Source organism: Puma concolor, chromosome A2, assembly GCF_028749965.1.
Source record: "Puma concolor isolate L17-30 chromosome A2, mPumCon1.1.hap2, whole genome shotgun sequence".
Lineage (NCBI taxonomy): Eukaryota > Metazoa > Chordata > Mammalia > Carnivora > Felidae > Puma > Puma concolor.
The window spans coordinates 162,982,648-163,003,768 of NC_141668.1; the positions used below are offsets into that span (position 1 = coordinate 162,982,648).

The 21,121-nt window shown below is 56.1% G+C and overlaps 4 protein-coding genes across 5 annotated transcripts; 1 reads left to right on the forward strand and 3 right to left on the reverse strand.

The window, feature by feature from the left end:
• Window positions 1-5,084: 5,084 nt before the first annotated feature.
• On the reverse strand, window positions 5,085-10,041 carry RNASEH2A (ribonuclease H2 subunit A). Its single transcript, XM_025916538.2, has 8 exons — window positions 9,913-10,041; window positions 9,653-9,724; window positions 9,401-9,527; window positions 9,221-9,308; window positions 6,554-6,691; window positions 6,360-6,447; window positions 5,394-5,517; window positions 5,085-5,302 (listed from the first exon to the last, which is right to left on the reverse strand). Exons 1-8 carry the CDS (start codon window positions 10,037-10,039, stop codon window positions 5,167-5,169), a joined length of 900 nt encoding a protein of 299 aa, XP_025772323.2. The 5' UTR covers window positions 10,040-10,041; the 3' UTR covers window positions 5,085-5,166.
• Window positions 10,042-10,265: 224 nt separating this feature from the next.
• On the reverse strand, window positions 10,266-12,703 carry THSD8 (thrombospondin type 1 domain containing 8). Of its 2 annotated transcripts, none has more exons than XM_086698965.1 (3): window positions 12,406-12,695; window positions 11,067-11,272; window positions 10,266-10,405 (listed from the first exon to the last, which is right to left on the reverse strand). In XM_086698965.1, exons 1-2 carry the CDS (start codon window positions 12,554-12,556, stop codon window positions 11,073-11,075), a joined length of 351 nt encoding a protein of 116 aa, XP_086555091.1. In that variant the 5' UTR covers window positions 12,557-12,695; the 3' UTR covers window positions 10,266-10,405; window positions 11,067-11,072. The 2 variants fall into 2 exon arrangements, with proteins under 2 accessions (XP_086555091.1, XP_086555092.1); XM_086698966.1 differs by having other exon boundaries at window positions 10,290-10,423; window positions 12,406-12,703.
• Window positions 12,704-12,749: 46 nt separating this feature from the next.
• PRDX2 (peroxiredoxin 2) lies at window positions 12,750-15,835 on the forward strand. The gene is made up of 6 exons (XM_086698964.1): window positions 12,750-12,888; window positions 13,364-13,475; window positions 13,564-13,717; window positions 14,311-14,433; window positions 14,577-14,707; window positions 15,509-15,835. Exons 2-6 carry the CDS (start codon window positions 13,373-13,375, stop codon window positions 15,592-15,594), a joined length of 597 nt encoding a protein of 198 aa, XP_086555090.1. The 5' UTR covers window positions 12,750-12,888; window positions 13,364-13,372; the 3' UTR covers window positions 15,595-15,835.
• Window positions 15,836-18,000: 2,165 nt separating this feature from the next.
• On the reverse strand, window positions 18,001-19,860 carry JUNB (JunB proto-oncogene, AP-1 transcription factor subunit). Its single transcript, XM_086698963.1, has one exon. The coding sequence runs from the start codon at window positions 19,558-19,560 to the stop codon at window positions 18,517-18,519; it is 1,044 nt and encodes a 347-aa protein (XP_086555089.1). The 5' UTR covers window positions 19,561-19,860; the 3' UTR covers window positions 18,001-18,516.
• Between the last annotated feature and the right edge of the window lie 1,261 nt (window positions 19,861-21,121).

The window sequence follows — 21,121 nt, forward strand, 5'->3', positions numbered from 1 at the left end:
TTGCCAGGGCCAGCTCATATTCAACAGGAAGCATCTAAACTCCACTTTCTAATGGGAGGGGTATCAAGTATAATACTTAGAAAGTGCCTGGTACGTAATTAACGCTCCACAAATGTAGGCATCGTCCGTTATCAGTTGTTAGGTACTGTATTGTGACAAGAATAAGCAGGCATTCAATTCAAGGAAGAAAGTAGATAAGCCTTTGGAGGATCTCCAGGCAGGTGGCCAAGACATAGGGAAGGGCATTTCAAGTAGGGGGCCTGGGGATTTCAGGTTCTGGGAACTCCCAGCTGCTCAGCAAGCCTGGAGCAGAGCATGGGAGGTGGGGTCAGATTACAGAATGCCTTGAACACCAGACAAAGGCCCTTGGACCCAATCATAAGGGATGTGAAAGCCATGGAGGTTTACACAGAGTAAGATCCATCAGACTGACACTCTTGCCTGCCCTTGCAAGCAGGATAGGGAGGAGGCGAGACTGGAGATAAGGGACACCAGTGAGGACCCTGGGACAGGAACCAGAAGGTGGGCAGAGATGGGTGAAGGAGAATCAGAGGAGTCACCCACATGGCTGTCCTAAGGAGAGCAGAATTGTTTCCAACCTTCCAGAAAGGGGTTGTTAACCTCATTTTATTATTTTTGAAAGTTTACTTGGGGGGAGACAGAGTGTGAGCAGAGGAGGGGCAGAGAGAGAGAGAGAGAGAGAGAGAGGGAGAGGGAGAATCCCAAGCAGTCTCCCCACTACCAACACAGAGCCCAATTTGGGGCTCGAACTCGTGAACCCTGAGATCATGACCTGAGCCAAAGTCAGAGGCTCAACCGACTGAGCCACCCAGGTGCCCCTAGCACATTACATCTTCAGAGCGCCCACTAGCTTCTGCTTATTGCCAGCTGTGAAGAAGGCAATAGTTTCCTTACCCTGTCCGGCAAATTCCATCAGCAGTCAGATGGACCTACAACTTCAAGATGAACTGTAATTCTAATCATTCTGAGGGGGGGAAAAAAAAAGTAGATCCAAAATTTACAGCATACATTTACATATTTACGTAGAAAAGGACAGGGCAGAATTATAAATGGAATCAGCATGGGTAATGTTTTGCAACTATGATGCTAACCAGAGGCTGAGGCTTGAATAGAGGGCACCCCTAGTGTGGGGAAATGGGGGGGGCAGGGCACAGCTCCTCCCCAAGGTCAGCCTTCACTATCCCTGCCCTCCCGCCTTCTCAAAGCAGAGCCTCTCGGTTCCAGGATCTGTACTCACAGTTCCCACTGCCCGGGGCCCTCTTCACCCTCCTGTTCTGTTCCACCCCTCACCCTTCAGATCTCAGCCAGTCAGCTCCTCAGGCTCTTTGAGCCCCAGAGCAGAGCTGGCGTCCCCCACTGTGCACTCCTGAGATCCCCTAGACCTCCCTGGGCATTCAGACACCTTTTGTAGCTGGGTCAACGCTGCCTTCCTGGTGCCCAGCACGGGACCTACACAGAGTGGATACTCTGTTATGGGCTGACTTGTATCCCATCCCCCCAAATGCATATGTTGAAGTCCCAACTCCAGGACCTTAGAATGTGACTATATTTGGAGATAAGGTCTTTAAAGAGGTAATTAAGGTAAACTAAGGTCCTATGGATGGGCCATAATCCAATGACTGGAGTCCTTAAAAAAAGATGAGGACACAGATCCGCACAGAGGGAAGGTCGTGAGACACAGGGAGAAGACAGCCATCAACAAACCAAGGAGAGCAGCCTCAGGAGAAATCAACCCTGCCAACAACACCTTCCTCTTGGACTTCTAACCTCCAGAACCGTGAGACAATGTTTCTGTTGTTTCAGGTACCAAGTCTTGGTACTTTGCTATGTAGCCCTAGCCGTCTACATGCTCCATACATAGTATTCCCACAATGCCCTGGGCTCCTGCTATCAGAACATGTATTACAAGGTGAAGAGCCATCCCTTTTCTTCTTTCCATTAAATTGCTACTGCTCAAGTCAAGGAGGGGTCACAGGGAAGGGAATGGGGGGGGGGGAGGACACCAGGTCTCTCCCTACCCCCAGGAATCAGCTTTTGATGCTTTCCCCAGATATTCCATTTCCCCTGGTACTCCCCCTGCCTTGGGCATAGACGTGTCCCACTTTCAGCCAGGAAGTGACAGGGCAGCTGCTTGGGGACAACTTTGGAGGTTGGGATGTGATGTCTGGAACTGTGGCAGCCATGGTGGGATGATGAGAGGCAAAAAAACACCAAAGATGCAAAAGAGAAGATGAATTTAAAAAATGGCGTCCTGGGTGTCGTTGAGCCACCCGACTTCCAAACTTCTCCTGGGGTGAGACAAACCTGTCTTGCTGCTGCTGAGGCTGTGGAGGAAAACAAGTGGGGGGGGGGGAGCGGGGAGTGCTACGGAGTACAAGCCTTCACAGAGAGAAGTTTGGAAATCTCTCTCCAAGTTACAAACGGCATAGATCCTCTAACCCACGCAGCAAGCCCACCTCTGGGAATCTGTCCTACAGACAAATTGCATTAAAATGATGGCACATCCTGGTCATCCTCTGCCATACATGCTTAACGGCAAGCTGGGTAACAACTCATCTCTTTTTTTTTTTCAACGTTTTATTTATTTTTGGGACAGAGAGAGACAGAGCATGAGCGGGGGAGGGGCAGAGAGAGAGGGAGACACAGAATCGGAAACAGGCTCCAGGCTCTGAGCCATCAGCCCAGAGCCTGACGCAGGGCTCGAACTCACGGACCGCGAGATCGTGACCTGGCCGAAGTCGGACGCTTAACCGACTGCGCCACCCAGGCGCCCCACAACTCATCTCTTAAAAGCATTAAATAGGGGCGCCTGGGTGGCTCAGTCTGCTCTGGTCGTGAACTCGCGTTTTGTGAGTTCGAGCCCCACGTCGGGCTCTGTGCCGACAGCTTGGAGCCTGGAGCCTGCTTCGGATTCTGTGTCTCCCTCTCTCTCTGCCCCTCACCTGCTCGCACTCCATCTTTCTCTCTCAGAAATAAAGGTTAAAAGAAAAAAAAAAAAGCATTAAATAAACTACAGGACAGTCACACTGAGGACTCTTAGCCATAAAGGGAATGAGGAAGGTCTTTAGACACTCACTTTGGAATTACCTCCAAGATGTAGCGAAGAATGGTGAATATGTAGGGTATAGTTTCCATTTGTAAAAACAAAACCTCAAGAAAGTATCTGCACATATATTTGTAACATGCCAGGCTAACTTCAGAAGGACCTAAAAGGTAGCCGCTAGGATGTAAATGTCTATGTGTACCCCCCCCCACCGCCTCCACCCCAAACTCATGTTGGTATCCTAATTCCCACAGATAATGGTATTAAGAGGTGGGGCTTTGAGGAGGTGATTAGGTCAAGAATGGGATTAGTGCGCTTATAAAAGGGACCCCACAGGTTCCTTGACCCTTGCACCACGTGAGGACACAGAAGTTGGTGGTCTACCCCCTGGGGAAAGAGTCCCCCCGAGGACCTGACCATGCAGGCCCCGTGATCTTGGACTTCCAGCCTCTAGAACCGTAATTAATGTCTGTTATTTGTAAACCGCCTAGTCTGCGGTGTTTTGTTACAGTGGCCCCAAAAGACTAGGACAACGTGGTAAGCCCACCAGTGAGCTGGCTGTAGGTATCAGCGAGGCTTCTCAATGTGCTTTTTTAAAAAAAGTTTATTTGAGGGGCGCCTGGGTGGCTCAGTCGGTTGAGCGGCCGACTTCGGCTCAGGTCATGATCTCGCGTTCCGTGAGTTCGAGCCCCGCGTCGGGCTCTGTGCTGACAGCTCAGAGCCTGGAGCCTGTTTCAGATTCTGTGTCTCCCTCTCTCTGACCCTCCCCTGTTCATGCTCTGTCTCTCCCTGTCTCAAAAATAAATAAAACGTTAAAAAAAAAAAAATTAAAAAAAAAAAAAAGTTTATTTGAGAGACCATGTGCGAGCAGGGGAGGGGCAGAGAGAGAGAGAGAGAGAGAGACAGAGAGGGAGGGAGAAACCTCAAGCAGGCTCTGTGCTGTCAGGGCAGAGCCCCATGTGCCCCTCAACGTGCTCTTTCCTAATTCTGCATCCTACACGTACATCACGCATTTGAAAACTCAAATCAAACGGGGGCACCTGGGTGGCTCAGTTGGTTGAACATCCCACTCTTGATTTCGGCTCAGGTCATGATCTCAGTCGTGAGATTGAGCCCCGTGGTGGAGCATGGGGCCTGCTGGGGAATCTCTCTCTCTGCTCCTTCCCACGTGCGAGCTCTTGCGGTCTCTCAAAATAAATAAATAAATCAACTTAAAAAAGAAATTAAAACAACAACAAAAAAATCAAATCAATCAGGGTCCATCCTGTGCCAAGCAACTCCGTGCTTGGCTTTCTTTAAAGAACTTGAATCACAGGGGCACCTGGGTGGCTCAGTTCGTTAAGTGTCGGACGTCGGCTCAGGTCATGATCTCACAATTCCTGAGTTCGAGCCCCGCGTCGGGGTCTGTGCTGACAGCTCGGAGCCTGGAGCCTGCTTTGGATTCTGTGTCTGCCCCTCCTCTGCCCCTCCCCTGCTCGCGCTCTGTCTCTCTCAAATAAATAAATGTTGAAAAAAATAATTAAAAAAGAAATACAAATAAATAAAAAAAAAAAAAAGAAAACTCTAGAAAATTCTAAGATGCTTAAAATTTAACATACTTTAAAAGACCTAATGGTCAAGGGGCGCCTGGGTGGCTCAGTCCGTTAAGCACCCGACTTGGGCTCAGGTCATGATCTTGCAGTCGGTGAGTTCGAGCCCCTGTCGGGCTCTGTGCTGACAGCTCTGAGCCTGGAGCCTCCTTCGGATTCTGTATCTGCCTCTGCCCCTCCCCCCTTGTGCTCTGTTTCTTTCTCTCAAAAATAAATAAACATTAGGGGCACCTAGGTGGCTCAGTTGGTTAAGCGTCTGACTCTTGACTTTGGCTTGGGTCATGATCTCACAGTTTTGAGCCCCACGTCAGGTTCTGTGCTAGCAGAGCAGAGCCTGCTTGGGATCCTCTCTCTCTCGGCCACTCTCTCTCGTGCTCTCTCAAAAAATAAATTAAAAAAAAATTAATTAACTAAAAAACAAAACCAAAACAAAACATAAAAAGAACTTTAATCACAAAGCGGGGACGGGGGGGGGGGGGGGGCGAAGGCACAGAAACGAGAACAGGCCGGCGCCTAGAGAGTGGTGGCTGACTCCAGACCCCGCTCCTGGAAGTACCGGTGGGGCAGGCGGGGGCGGACTCGGGCGCCTTCGCTGAAGTAGGACGTGATCCTCCCAGGTCCCTCCTGATCCCCTGTCAGTGAGTCCTCCCTGTGGGAGAGGCAACACTGACCACTCTGGGGTGACGGGGGGAGCCCTGGCCTCCCTCCCTCCTTCCTCACAGCACCTCCAGGGCACCCACCACATAACGCCTTCTGCCTCCTTCTCCAGGATGCTCTGGGCCGTGCGCCAGCTGAACCGGACAAACTGGGGGAAGCCGAACACGGGCTCCACATGCTTCCTCAGCCAGGCTTTGGTCTTGGGATCTGGAAGACAGGAAGGGGTGGGGCTGGCAGTGCTGATGGGCCCCGACCCCTGACACGATGCCCGAGTTCCTCACGCTGGCATCTCAGGCCTCCCGAGTACCCGAGGCACCTCCGCTGTTTGAGGCCGTTCCTGCCTCGGAACCTTTGCACAGGCAGCACCCAGACTCATCACCTGCCGACAGGTGCTCAAGGCACAAGTTTAGGGAGACTGCCTCTGAGACATGTCTTCGCCCACTCAAGGACAAGAGTCATTAAACCAGCATCTGCAGACCAGGGGGTCAATGCTCATCATCCCCAAGTAACTATGAGCTCCGTGGGGACAGAGAGGTCTTCCTTTGTCTTGTTCATGGCTATATCCCCAGGGCCCAGACCTGCATGGCGCATACAGGAAGGACTCAGTAAGCACCCATCTGCCCATGCTTCCCCGGGCCTCAGAAGGACAAGAGGGTTCCCTGAACCCAGTCACTCGCTCTTTAAATCCACTCACGGTGAGGGGTGGGCACACATTCATCTACCACACAGACAACGCCTCATAACTGGGAGGAAAGAGTAGGTTTACACGGGGGCTATTGGACGTCAGCTGACATCCCTCCCGCCTGCCCCCTTTCCGCTTAACAAACAGAGACGCCCGCCAAGGGTGTGAGGCCCTCACTGGGGCTCCAGAGAGAAAGTAGGGATGGAGGGAGAAGGGAGGAGAACGCCTGCCCACGGGACTCCGGCTCTGCCTCACGCTGGCCATAAGCAAGCGGCCCTCCTGTCTGAGAAGGCCGAAGTGTGCTCCAGCCTGCCTCGTTGGGGCTGTCGCCAATGTCGCCACCTCAAGGCGGCTCCAGGCTGCTCACCATTGGGGTAACCGGACCCATAATCGGCGTCCAGGCCCTGGAGTTTTTCCACAAAGTGCCAATTCTTCACAGCCTGGTCACGGGCCACCTGTGGGGAAGACAAAACATCGGGCTCTCCCTCCCCCAGAGCAGGCACACCTGCCCCCTTGCCCCAGGAGATGCCAGAGGCTGGCTACGGCCAGCAGGCGCCTGACCTTGGCACAGATACTGGCGGCGCTGACCACAGGGTACAGGGCATCCGCTTTGGCCTTGACTGTCACCTCGATGCCGGGAAAGCGCTGCTGCAGCCGCTCTTGGTAGGTGTCTGGCAGCCCCACGGTGTCCACAAACACCTGCCACGGTGACAGAGATGTATTCGTTCAACAGACATCCGGGGAAACAACCGAGCCGGCCTCGCAGCGTGTGCACTGGATGCTCCCGCTGCCTACAATACTCCTCTCAGCTCATCCCCAGGCTGTAGCTTTCCCTGAGGCATCTCAGCTCTAAGTCCCCTCCCGGGGCACCTGGCTAGCTCAGTTGGTACAGCAGGCGCCTCTTGATCTCGAGGTCATGAGTTTGAGCCTCACGTTGGGCACAGAGAGTATTAAATAAGCAAATGATTAACAAGTCCCCTCCGAAAGAGGCTGTCCCTGTTCAGGCTGCATCCATTCTACATTTACTGAGCACCTACTATATGCCACGGCTGCACTAGATGCCAAGAACATGGCAGGAAAACACACCAGATAAAAATCTCTTTCTTCGTGGAGTGGATGCCCTGGCGAGGTCCACAGACAAGAAACAGGATAAACAAGGGCGCCTGGGTAGCTCAGGATTTCAGCTTGGGTCATGATTTTACAGTTCGTGAGTTCGAGCCCCGCAATGGGCTCTCAGTTGACAATGCAGAGCCTACTTGGGATTCTCTCTCTCCCTCTCTCTCTGCCCCTCCCCCCTGCTCACATTCGTTCGTTTACTCTCTCTCTCTCTCAAAATACATAAGTAAAGTGGAAAAAAAAAAAAAAACAAACAAACAGGAGGGGTGCCTGATTGGCTCAGTCACTAAATGAACATTTGACTTCAGCTCAGATCATGATCTTGAGGTTCGTGGGTGTGAGCCCCATGTCAGCCTCTGTAATGACATCACGGAGCCTGGAGTCTGCTTGTGATTCTATGTCTCCGTGTCTCTCTGCCCCTCCCCAACTCACACTGTCTCTTTCAAAACTGGATAAACATTAAAAAAAAATTTTTTTTTAATTTTTTTTTTTAACGTTTATTTATTTTTGAGACAGAGCATGAACGGGGGAGGGGCAGAGAGAGAGGGAGACACAGAATGGGAAGCAGGCTCCAGGCTCTGGGCCGTCAGCCCAGAGCCCCACGCGGGGCTCGAACTCACGGACCGCGAGATCGTGACCTGAGCTGAAGTCGGACGCTTAACCGACTGAGCCACCCAGGCGCCCCGGAAAAAAAAAAAATTTTTTTTTTAAAACAGGATAAATAATAAAGGATAGAAGAGAGTTGGGAGGGATTTTCATTTTATTTTTTATTTTATTTTTTTAAACATGTATTCATTTTTGAGAGACAGAGCGTGAGCAGGGGAGGGGCAGAGAGAGAGGGAGACACAGAATTCCAAGCAGGCTCCAGGCCCTCAGCTGTCAGCACAGAGCTCAATGAGGGGCTGGAACTCATGAACCGTGAGATCATGACGTGAGCCAGAGTTGGACGCTTAACCGGCTGAGCCACCCAGGTGCCCCTATTATTGTCTTTTTTTTTCAAGTAAGCTCTACGTCCAAAGCGGGGCTTCAATTCACAACCCAGAGATCAAGAGTCACGTGCTCTACTGACTGAGCTAGCCAGGAGCCTGGGAACGGGTTATCATTTTAAACAGCGGTAGAAGAGATTTGGAGAAGGTCACTCTGAGGCGGTGACATTTAAATAAAGGCCTGAAGGAGATAAGGGAATGACCATGTGGAGATTCCAGAAAGAGGATTCTAGGCAGAAGGAACAGCTGGTGCAAAGGCCCTGAGGTGGGACCATGCTGAGTATGCTAGACAGCAGCAGGGAGGCCTCAAGGCTGGAGTGGAGAGATGGGGTCAGTGATCTCCATAGCTGCTATTCTCAGAAATCACCTTTATTATTTGCTTACCAGCTGACCATCTGTGTCCCCTGACTTGGCCATGAACCACGGAATGCAGGGCCCTTGTCTATCTGTTCCAGTACTGCACTGTCAGCTCCACATGCCAGTCCTGGACCTCAGCCACCTCTGCAGCAAGGTCTCCCTTGTCACATTCCCTATCTCAAGTGTATTTGCCCTTGTTATTATCTCAAAACAATCTGTTTTTGTTTTGTTTTGGTTTTTTTTTTTTTTTTTGGTTTTTTTGCCTCAGAGCATTGGATACCACGCCAACTTAGATTTCCCTCTGGTAATTTAATCTCATTCTCTTCCTCTTGACACTGAGCCTCCCAGGTTTAATTTCCACCTGGATCAAAAAATTAAACGTTGAGATTTACATTTCAAAAGAGGACTATTTGCTGCACTAGGAGCAGATTGTAAAGGATAGGCCTCAAAGTGGGAGGAGGACGGGGCAGGAATCCAGGAGAGGAGGGGCCCTGGGCTAGGACTGAGGCTGTAGGCAGGTGGACAGATACAGATTTGCTCTGGACTCCGAGCCTTCAGAATAAAGAGATACATTAAATGGGGGTGGGGCTGGGGGCTCCTCCATGGTCCTGGGTGAGGACACACGTAGGGTAGGAAGAGGAGTAGGAAGTCAAAGGCAGCAACGAATATTCCTGAGGTCATCCAGATGTCTGACCCTGAATCATCCACTACACTTGTATACCCCCATTTTATCCTGAGGTATTCAAATGTGGGCAACCCAACAGCTCACCTGGGCAACTTTCACACCCTGGTCCAATGCAAACTGTACCAGCCCAGTGGCTGTATCATGCGAGAGGGAATTCAGGTTGTACTTGACCCTGCAGTGGGAGACAGAGCCCAGTCAACCTCAACCTCAATCCAGCTACCAATCCCTTCCAGCCCACCCTGGCCCCTCCCGGATGCCCCTCACCGCCCAAGCATGCTGGTAGAGATGAGGTTTGGAGACAGCACGTCCAATGCCCAGCCCACAAAGTCCCCGTCCTCCTGCATTTTCACAAAGAGCCTGTCTCGCTCGCTCTCCGATAGGGTCTTTGAGTCTGGGAGGAGGATTGGGAGAGAAGGGAAGTGACTGGTTCCCCCAGTTCCTGCTCTCTCCTCCAGTTTGCCCCCGCCCCTCCACATGCCCATGAACCCCCTCCCCAGACTCACACCTCGGGCTCACCTGCCACTTTCAGGGCTTCCAGATCTGCCAGACGAGACAAGGGGCAATAACAGATGCCGTAGACCATGGGTCCTGGGGAAACGGGTGTCCAACCAGTGAGCCGTGAAAACCGTTATCCTTATTCCATCATCACCGCTTTTCCCGGTGCCATCACCACTAGTACCCGCCTCCCTGGGTAGGGTCCAATCCCGGCTCCCGTTTCATTGCAACTAGCATTCCCCTTATCACACCCCTCCCCCTGCCCAGCCCTGGGGGCGCACCCAGCACGGGGCCCCGTCCCGCTTCATCGACACCCAGGATGCAGGGCTCCTTGCGGCACACCGCAGGCACAGGCGAGTTCAGGCGACAGCGGCCCGTACTGTCTCTGTCCAGCTCGCTGAGATCCATGCTGCCTGTGCCGCCGCTACAAGCCTCAACAATGAAATCTGCGGGCCCAGGTCTCGGCGCGCGATTTCCGCGGGTCCGGAAGCGGCTCTCGCTCCCGACCAATCGGTGCGCAGGACACGCCCCCGGTGCGCCTGCCGCCGTTAACGTTTGCGCAGTGGCCGCCGAAGCGCCTGCCGTGTGGCCTCTTGGGAATTGTAGTTCCCAAGGCCGACCGCCGAACTCTTCGTTTGGGGAACGGGGTGGGCGGGGTCGCTTTCCAAGCTCCGCCCCTGAATCTCTGAAGCCCCGCCCGTCGAGGCTGGTAGTTGGATGGAGAAATAAAGGGGAAATTGATGCGGGTCTCGGAGAATTCCACCCAGTCAGGACCTAGAAGGTCAAATACCACTATTCAGCCAGAATAAAACAGTGTCTACATCACTGGGTCCCTGTCTTGCACAGTCTAAGCCTTTTGGACTAGGTATTCCCACTTCCACTGAGCTCAGGCCTCCAGATTTGAGGTCCTCCAACTCCCTCTCTCTCTCCGTACTTCACCCCGACCCTCTCCCCCCACCCCCTGCTTCCTACCCTCTAATTGGGGCTAAGCCTCTCCTCCCCCCCTCCCCCCCAACTGTGATCCCAGATCTCAACAGACTTCTGCTCAGAGTCTGTGCCTACCAGGCAAGGCCATTCCCCCCAACTCAAGGTTCATGTCCCCCAATTCTCTAATCTCAGCGGGGCTCATGTTCTCGGCCTGGAGGTCCCTGACCTGCAACAGGCTCATACCCCTTCCTCAGGGTCACAGTTCTCCATCTCCGGTTCCCCCTCCCTGCCCCTCACCATCTTTCTTTCTCCCCGGCTATCAGTGGGGCCCAGGGTTCCTGACTCAGCTCTTCCCTCTCCCGCCATCCTCAATCCTCAGCCCTAGGGCCCCCCCTCTCATTCCCACCCCACCACCCCGCCCTTCCTCTCTCCCCGCCCACCCTGGGAACTCTCAATCCCGGACTAGACAGCCCGCCCTGACCCCGCCTCCTCTGCGCCAGTCTCTCACCCGGGTTCAGGGCCTCCAGTCGCAATCGGTCGGTTTGCAGGACATACAGTCACGTTGTCTGCAGGGCCGCACTTGCACCAGATTTTCGCGGTCCATGAACACCGGGCCCGGCGCTGTGCCCACCACCTCGCGGCTGCGCTCTTGCTTGCCCAGGTCACAGAAACAGCGCCACTTTCCCCACGGGCCAAGGATCGAGTCCAACACTTCTAGGGATGGAGGGCCAGGTAGGGGGGAACCTACCCCCCTTGCCTTCCTCTAGGAAGGCAGGAGGATAAAGACACTAACAAATGACATCTTCTGTTTGCTGGGCTCTGCCTCTGTGCCAGGCACCCCACCATAGACTATTTCAGTTTCTCTTCCCCCATTGTTCCGGGTGGGTAAACTGAGACCTTTAGAAAGCAAGTCACTCTTTGAGCTCATACATCTGGTGTGTGGCCCCGAGGGACTGCAAACTGACACTTCCCGCTTATGCCAGCCTGCCCAGTTGGGAGTGTGATACACCATTGGGTGCCCACCACTGATGTTGGGCACCTGACTGACCGAAGCTGACTCCCTCCGGTCTTCACGGAGGTGATACTGGGCCTGTTCAGCAAGCCCTGACCAGGAGGCCTGCCAGGTGGTAAATCAAATGATATAATTGGCATAATGAAGGTACTGACAGCCTGCGGCGATGTGCTAGCTTGTACTACACAAACCATTATTATGACCACTTTTAAAGCAGCTCCAACCTTCTTTGTGCTTATCGGAGGCTCTTTTACAAGGCTCTTTTACAGACTCCTCCCTGTGCCCCTAGGTAACAGGTCTTATCCCAACTCAGCAGCTCACAGACACCCCTAACACTTCATACCCACCAAGCCTCTGCCAGACAACCCCAGCCTCTTCCTATCCCCCCCCCCCGCCCCCCCTCCAGCCTCTTGGTCTTGGCACCTGCTGTTCCCACTCCCTGGCACACTCTTCCCCCTACATCGTTGCATGTTTTGGCTTTTGCTGGATTCCTGATGCATTGGCTATCTATCTTCTTCGGTGAGGCCTTCTCTGACTTCAGAAGTTTACCGGTTCCCTTCTTTCACTATCTCCACTCTTCCCAGCATTTATCCGTGAGTTTATGGATGTGTCTGCTTCGGTATTTATTGCCTACCCACGTCCCCTCTCCCTCTGTAAGCTGCTTTTAAGTCACTCTCTATTTCAGTCTACAGATAGGAAAAACTGAGCCTCAGAGAAAAGTAACCTGCCCAAGAGGGCCGCGCCAGTGCGCAGCTGGGGAGAGATTTGAAGTCCCTGGAGGGGGATCTGTTTGCAGCCAGCTGGCGAAGTGGGACAAAGCGGCTTCTGCGATTACCTTTCTCCTGATGCTGCTGCCGCAGCTGCTCCCAAGTGTCGCCTTCGTCCTGCTCGCCGAAATAATGGTACTCGGGGGAGAACTGGGCACGGGTCGCCAGCAGCAGGAACATCAGAGGCGGCAGCAGTAACTCCGCCGGGCTCCCGGCCATGCCGGACTCCAACCGACCCGGGCGCGCTCCAAGGAGGAGCTCCTCGCGGGCTGTTTAGTGCCCGCACTACCCCCGCCGGCGGTGGCAGTGGTCGGGGCCGGAGGCTCTGAGACGCGTCCCGCTGCCTGCAGGCGCGTGGACCCGGCCGTCTTCTCTCCCCCTCCCCTGCGGTTGCAGTGGACCCGACCGCTCCACTCGTCCGCCCACCACTCCCCCGCCCTGTGCGTCATGGTTCGGGCCGCGCATAAAAGGTACAGAGGCCGAGTGCACTAGGTACTGAGAACGCGTGTTCGCGCGTCTGCGGTCCGTGCGTCCCGCTCGTACCCACGCAGGTATGGACCCCTGGAGGGCACCGGGCTCTGGGGAGACCCCTTGGAGCAGCTCCGGCCGGGCCCAGGCCTCAGCGCTGCCGCCTTTGTTTTCCGCCCGCCGTAGTGCGTGCCTTTGTCCTTGCAGGGGAAACCGAGGCCTTGGCCTTGCAGTACAGGCCGCGTCGCCGAGCTCCCCGCCACCTTCTCGCGGGTCTCCTCCTGGAGCGGTGGGCTTGCGCTAGGGCGCTCAGGCCGACACGCTAATGGAGGGGGCCCGGCGGCGGCTGCCCGGCCGCTAGTGCTGGTCAGGGGGGCGGGTCTCCCGCAGTCTCCAGGCCGCGCAGACCCGGCACCGGGGAGGGTGTGGGGGCAGTGCTGCGGCCTCTGCCTCTCGGACTCAGTAACTGGGCCCAGCGCGCAGCGTGACCTTGGGAAGGGAGGACAAAGGGTCTCCCCGGGCGCACTGACCGGACTGGGGGGGGGGGGGGGGTCTCAGCTTTCAGTCATGACCTCTGGCAAAGCGCACGTCGGAAAGCCCGCCCCGGACTTCCACGCCACCGCCGTGGTGGATGGCGCCTTCAAGGAGGTGAAGCTTTCCGATTACACAGGTGAGGGCGGCCGAGAGTGGGCCCAGGTCGGGGTGGGGCCCAGACCTTAGAGGCCTAATGCCTTGGCTATCTCCTCTCCCTCCCCCAGGGAAATACTTGGTCCTCTTTTTCTACCCGCTGGACTTCACCTTTGTCTGCCCCACGGAGATCATCGCTTTCAGCGAGCGTGCTGAGGACTTCCGCAAGCTGGGCTGTGAGGTGCTGGGGGTCTCTGTCGACTCTCAGTTCACCCACCTGGCTTGGTATGAGCGGGCACCAGCAGGGAGGGAGGATGCATCTAAGTCTCCATCCTCCGTAGGATCCCAGCTGTGTGTCCTAGTGGCTGTTACTCAACATCTGTCCCTCCCTTTCCCCACCTTGAAAATAATAGAATTGATGACGCCCAAGTCCTTAATGATGATGGCAGTAATTAGCATTTGAAACCTAGTTGCTTGGCCCAGAGAGTTGGAGATGCTTTATCTCACTTAGGACAATTTCGAACAGGTGGAAACTCCAGTTCTAGAGAGGGAAGGGCTGCGGCCCAGCATGGAGAGCTAGAGGGAGGATGGGGACTCTAAGGCAGGCCTTCTGCCCCAAGATGGGGGGGGGGGGGGATCATCCGCACATGTGAACACACTTTGCTGGAGCCTTGGCTTAGTCTTCCCAGATGTGGGAGACAGCCCCTGCCTCCTCTTGAGGGTGGGGTGGGTGGGGATCCTAGAGCCTTGCTCTAAAGCCCCTTATCGCTCGGTTCCAGCACCGCCTCTCCAGCCTTTATCACACTCAGACCCACAGGGGGACGACCCTGCTGTGCCAGGCCATCTTGAGGTCCCAGCCCTGTCTCCTCCACCCCTAGGATCAACACTCCCAGGAAGGAAGGGGGCTTGGGTCCCCTGAACATCCCCCTGCTGGCTGATGTAACCAGAAGTTTGTCTGAAGATTATGGAGTCCTGAAGGAAGATGAGGGCATTGCCTACAGGTAGTGTTTGGCCCTCAGGGAGCCCCAGTCCTCAGGGTGAAGGGACTGCCCCCAGCTCTGTGGCCAGTAAGGAGCTGATAGTCCCTCCCCGGCCCCGGCAATGGGAGCTTCCAGCTCTTTACCATGAACCCTGGTATCTTCAGGGGCCTCTTTATCATCGATGGCAAGGGTGTCCTTCGCCAGATCACTGTCAATGATTTGCCTGTGGGGCGCTCGGTGGACGAAGCTCTGAGGCTGGTCCAGGCCTTCCAGTACACGGACGAGCATGGCGAAGGTGAGCAGACACACAAATCCACCTGGGTTCAGACGTGGGTCCGTACTCAGCCCTCATGCAGGCATTTACTGCCTGCTCTGTCACTTGTGTGGGACGGATGTGAGGGCCCCAACGAGCTCAGGGTCTTGTCTGCCGGAAGTTTGTAGTCTGGAGGGGGAGATACCCCAATATGAAGGCAAGGGGCTGGGAAGCAACAGATCTACAGAAGGTATTTGAAAAGATGTGTGTGCCAAGGCGGAGTTTAAAGAATAGCTGGGCCAGAGTATCTTCTTACGTGGAGGACATGGCCTGATCACAGACCCTCAAAGTCCAGTGGTCTACAGCTGAGGGAGAAAGCAGCATTAAAGGGGTCAAAAAGAAATAAAAATATCAGCCCGAACATCCTGTAGCTGCACTTGGAGGCCTTGTCTCGACATGCTCTTGGGCCTGTACCACTTAGCTCTGGGCTTTTTCTTTTGCCACTCAGGCTCTTGCTTTGCCTCTGTTCATCCCCTCATACTGCCCCTATCTTTTTTTTTTTTTAATTTTTTTTTTCAACGTTTATTTATTTTTGGGACAGAGAGAGACAGAGCATGAACGGGGGAGGGGCAGAGAGAGAGGGAGACACAGAATCGGAAACAGGCTCCAGGCTCTGAGCCATCAGCCCAGAGCCTGACGCGGGGCTCGAACTCACAGACCGCGAGATCGTGACCTGGCTGAAGTCGGACGCTTAACCGACTGCGCCACCCAGGCGCCCCTTACTGCCCCTATCTTAAAGATATGGCTCTAGTCTCACATGTGCCTCCCTGTGTCTTCCCACAGTCTGTCCCGCTGGCTGGAAGCCAGGCAGCGACACGATTAAACCCAACGTGGACGACAGCAAGGAATACTTCTCCAAACACAACTAGACTGGCAGAGAGGTGGAAAGCTTGAGCTGTTGGCCCCCACCTACGCCCCTACCTGGATACCCATGTTGACCCAGGAAAGGCCAGACCTGCCCCTTTAAACTTCGTAGTCCCTGAGCCTGGAGGGCTTGGCCAAGGCCTTCTCATTCTCCCAGCTGGGAGCTGGTGAATGGTGAGTCCCTTCCTGGAGCCCATCTAGCTGGGCACAGGCCTAGAAGTGACCAATAAAGTATTAGGACAGACATTAGTCCGCATCGGTGTGGTCTGTCTCGGTGTCCTCGCTCCCTGCCTCCTCCCCTTCTCCCTGACCTGGGAAATTGACGCTGTAGTTACTGATCTCCACCACAAGGTGGGAGCCTTACATCATGCTCACTGCTTCCTCTTTCTCCATGGCCTGAGGGTGGTTTTCAAGGGGGAGCAGTGGGTAGGGAGTGGGGTAGGGGGTTGGGTGGGCTGCTTGTCTCTTGCAGGGAGCAAGTCCCAGAGTGCCCTACGTCCTGAAACCTGGCCGAGCAGGGTAGCACCCACACTTTGCCATCTGCCAGCCGGGGTTCAAATGCCATTGAAGAGCTGTGATATTTTTTTCCCCCTGGGCCTCTTCAACAGTGAGATGAGAATAAAGACAACGAAGGCACATCACTGTGCACATTACAAGGGATACAGTTTGTGAAGCTCAGGGCCCAGTTAATGGCTCTTCAGACAGGTCCTTGGGACTGGAAGAAGGTGGGGACCCAGTCCTAAGAGCAGAACCAAGAGTGGAAGCTTGAGCTACATGCACAGTCTCTGCTGCAAGGTCTGCCCCACTCTGGGTTGGAAGGGCCGCCGACCTGCCTCTGAGGTGGAAGGGTGAGGCTGAGGCTAGGAGGCAGGTGTTAGGAGCAGTGTTCCCAGGGAGTGCAGTTTGATGCTGTGCATGTTCAGGCAAGTGGTTGTGCAGGCTCATTTAATCCACAGACTTATGATTAATAGTACTATTCAGCCTAATAATCCTCCAAGGTCGTTCATCTGGGTCTTGGAATTTTATCTATACTCCCTCCCCAAGGCCTCCGTGGTCTTCCCCAACCTCATCTCCCTATTCCTGGTTCACTCCAATCCAGGCACACACTGGCTTCTTGTTGGTTTTTTTTTTTTTTTTTTTTTTTTTTTTTTTAACAGGCTGATCTTGTTCTGGCCACAGGAATTTTGCATGTGCTTTTCCCTCTTGCCCAGGATGCTGTTTTCGCCGAGCCTGGATGCAGATCTGAAAAGCTGCATCATTCAAGGTCCATGTTTCCAATCCATTCTTCAAAGCAGCTCACCTCCCCTGCCCCAACACTACCTCTTTGACCTGTTGTTGTTGTTTTTTTCTCTTGCTAGCACTTACCATCTCCGAATCATATTTGCTTGTTTATTGTCTGTCTGCCATGATCCAGGCGGTGTCTCCAGGGCTACGTTGTTCAGTATTTTATAAGTGAATTAATGAATTATCTGTTCTGCCTACCTCACCTCTGCGGTTTCTCAGCCTGTGTTTTTCTCTGCCGCTCTGGGGGCTTCCGGCTCCGAAGCCGGCTAGACCCTCCTGCTCCCGGCCCACCAGCCACCTTCCCATCCGTCCCAACTGCGGGGGAGGGCGTCCCGCGGGCGGCGGCGGCGGCGGCGGCGCCCGGCGGCCCAAGCAGCCGCCCCGGCAGGACCAGACCTGGCAGTCGCCCCGCTCCCAGCCTGGCACCCGGGAGGGGAAATTGGCAGGCGGGTGCCGCCCTTCCTGGCGGGGGGGGGGGGGGGGGGGGGTACCGCGGCGGCAACAACGCGAAGACTGCAGCAACCCCCCGCCCGGGTTAGGTCAGACGGAGCGGGCGTGGGCGCGGCGAGGCCCGGACGCCAACCCCAGGGGGCGGGCTCTGGGTTGGCTCCGGGACCAGGAGCGTGGCCCTCCCACCGCGGACGCTCTGGACCCAGGCCTGGGGCTTTCCGGGCCCGAACAGCCGCCTGCCTGGGAAAATCCCGGCCCCCTTCCCGGCGCCGCAGCCCTGCCCGGCAGAGCGGGGGAGGGGATTCCCGGAATCTGCCCGGAGACCGCCGTCGCGTCACTGTAGAGAATCGGCCCATGTAGGGGCAGCGCTTCCGCTGCGTCAGCGGGGAAAGCCCCAGCGCGCGCAGCTGGGCGGGGCTGCGCCCGCGCACTGCGCGTCTAGCTCCAGGCCTGCTGCCCCCCAGTGATGGGCGGCTGGACAGCGTCCCCGCCCTGGACCTTCCAACCCCAGAGATCAGGCGACAAGAGAAGGGTTGGACGCCCGGAAGAGGGATACAAGATGCTCGGGTAGAGCTGGCGAGGACACAGATACAGGAGGCACAAACAGGAGTGGGGTGGGGGCAGCCCAGTATTCTCCTCCCTCCGCCCGCCCAGCTTGGAAAAAAAGACAACAGAAATTAATAAAGAACCATTTTTTTTTTTTTACTTAAATAGATTCAATAAAAAGTCTGAACAACAAACACACACACACACAAACACATCTTAAAATAAACTCTTTAGAGACCAAGTGCGTGTTTCTTATCCACAGTACAGTGCAGAGGGGGGAGGACAGGGGGCGGGGGTCCCTTCCCCAGTGTCCCCGCGGGCTTGAGTACCGGGCGGCGGGGCCAGCTCCGCCGCGATCGCCCCCTCCTCCCCTCCCTGTTAAATACACAAATATATTATATTCAATATGAATCGAGTCTGTTTCCAGCAGAAAAAAAAAAAAAAAAAAAACCATACAAAAAAAGGTGGAAGGGGGCTTGTAAACGTCGAGGTGGAAGGACTGGGCGCAGAGCGGGCGGGCAGGAGTCCAGTGTGGTTTGCGGTGCCCCGGGGGCCGATGCCCACCGCCTGCCCCCTCGCCCCGTGGGAGGCGTGCGCCCAGTCGTCCAGACTGAGGGGATGTCCGTACGGGGGGGGGGGGGGGGCGCTCAGAAGGCGTGTCCCTTGACCCCGAGCAGCAGCTGGCAGCCGTTGCTGACATGGGTCATGACCTTCTGTTTAAGCTGGGCCACTTGTTCCCGAAGGAGCCCAGCAGTGCTCGACAGCCCCGCGTTCTCGGCCTTGAGTGTCTTCACCTTGTCCTCCAGGCGCGCGATGCGCTCCAGCTTCCGCTTCCGGCACTTGGTGGCCGCCAGCCGGTTCCGCAGCCGCTTGCGCTCCACTTTGATGCGCTCCTGGTCTTCCATATTGATGGGGGACACCGGTGGCGTGGCGTCACGGCTGCGCGCCTCAGGCACGGTCTGCGGTTCCTCCTTGAAGGTGGAAGCGCCGCGGCCCAGACCCAGTTGCGCCGGGTGGCCGCCAGCGAAGGGCGGTGCGTGTGGGAGGTAGCTGATGGTGGCCGTCGGGTACGAGCTCCCAGTCCCGACGGCGGCCCCGGCGCCTCCAGAGGGCGCAGAGGCTGGGGAATAGCTGCTGAGGTTGGTGTAGACGGGAGGAGGCTCCGGGCCGGCGTAGACGCCCCCGGGCCCAGCCGGGGGCCCCGAGCTGGCGCCCAGGGACACGTTGGGGGGCGTCACGTGGTTCATCTTGTGCAGGTCGTCCAGGGCTTTGACAAAGCCGTCAGCGAAGCCCTCCTGCTCCTCGGTGACACCGCCCCCGGCGCCCCCCGCACCTCCGCCGCTGCCTCCCCCGCGGGGGTAAAAGTACTGTCCCGGGGGCGTGGGCGTCGTCGTGATCACACCGTTGCTGTTGGGGACGATCAGGCGCTCCAGCTCTGATGAGGCAAGCTTGAGCGATGCGCCTGTGTCCGAACCTTGGCCGGAAAAGTAGCTGCTGCCACCGCTGCCCTCTGGTCCTGGGCCCCGCGCCCCGGGCGCTTTGAGACTTCGGTAAGGGTCGGCCAGGTTGAGCGCCAGGCTGGGTTTCAGGAGTTTGTAGTCGGGTAGAGAAAGGCCGCCCGGAGCCCGGCCGTATCCCGCTGCTGCGTATGAGTCGTCGTGGTAGAAGGGCTGTTCCATTTTAGTGCACATCCGGGCGGCCCAGGCGGTCTGGGGGGGTCCCTGCGGGGCCGCCCCGGGCCTCGCTGCAGCGAACGGCGCTCTGTCCGCGACGGTGGCTGGACTGGGTATCTGGATGCGCGTTCCCAGGAGCTGGCACCGGCCGGGAGAAGCCAGCCGGCGGCTGTGCGCGGAAGCTCTGCGCGGCTTCTCGAGCCCCTCTGCCCCTGTCTGGCGCGCTCGCTTTCCTGGTGTCGCTTCCCCCTGCTCCCCCGCTCCCTGCTGACTCCGACGCTGGCCTGGCGGCGCTCAAGGTCCCGGCAGCTCAGCCTGAGCCACACGCCTTTATACCTCGATTGTCAGCCACGGAAGTGCGCTCCGATTGGCCGTCGCGCGAGCCGGGCCCCCGCGCCCCCCTCCTCCAGCGTGGGGAAGGGGAGGAGGCGGCTCGCGTCACTGTCAGGAAGCGCGTGTCCTTGTAAACAGCGGCCACGGGCTGGGTGGCTCGCCGCGGCTGCAGGGGGGAGGGGCTCAAGGGACCCCGGAGTGCGTGAAGAAAGGGGTGCTGGTCCGAGGCACACAGGGAGGGACTCCAGGGAAGGCGATGATTCCCCTGGATACCAGAAACTGATACAGAGCAAGCGTGTGTATGGGCGGGGGAGGGGGGGGGAGAGAAGGGGGGAGGGCTCCAGGGCACACATGAAAAAAGGCCCGAGGGACTCGCAGTATCCGAGGGGGGTTGGAAGGCTGATAATACACCTGGGAGACCCCACAAAGGTGAGATGGGAGGGTTAGCAGGGTAAATGAGGGAAAGGTAAGGAAATGCCTGATTCAAGAATTGTGGGGGGGGGTCTTGAGTACAGAGGGTTTGAAGGATTTGAAGTTCTACTGGAAGGACTGAACCCAGGAAAGGTGGGGGTGGGGAATCAAAAGGGTAATGGGAGGGGCTAGAAGTTCCATTATGGAAGAAACTAGTAGGGGTCCTGAAGTCCATGGGAGATACTGAGGGCCTCCATAAGGGGAAGAAATTGGGGATGGGAGGGGGCATCTAGATATGTAGAAGGTGAGGTTTCCGGGGTACACTGAGTCAGGGAAAATACGGGGGTGAGAAGATGGGGACACTCTCAGGGGCTGGGGGTCATTGGGGTCATCTGCAAAGCCTTTATGAAGAAGAGCTAAAAGGTTAGGGACACACCTTCAGAGCTGAGATGACAATGACACAGGGTCTCCCGTTGAGACACGAGAGGAGGGGTTTTTGAGGATTCTGAGGATTTGGATTACTGGATCTTCCAGGATTGGCACCCCTTCTTGTGGGTGACTTCTAGGCGCCTGTATACTTTGTTCCCGTCTCAAAGCCCTCCCCCAGTGACCCTGGGCTCGACCGACCCTGCGTCGGCTCCTAGTGCCTGAACCTACCCCGACGGCCGGGGCGCGGTCGCCCAACCCCACTCCTTCCTTAGAAACAGGCTGGGGAAAGAGCGCCGCGGCAGGAAGTGTGGCAACAGCCCCCGGGGGAAGGAGCCCGGCCCTGCCTCCGTCACTCGATTCCTACAGGACCGTGAGCCCCGCCCAGGGTCCGGTCGGGTTCTGCGCC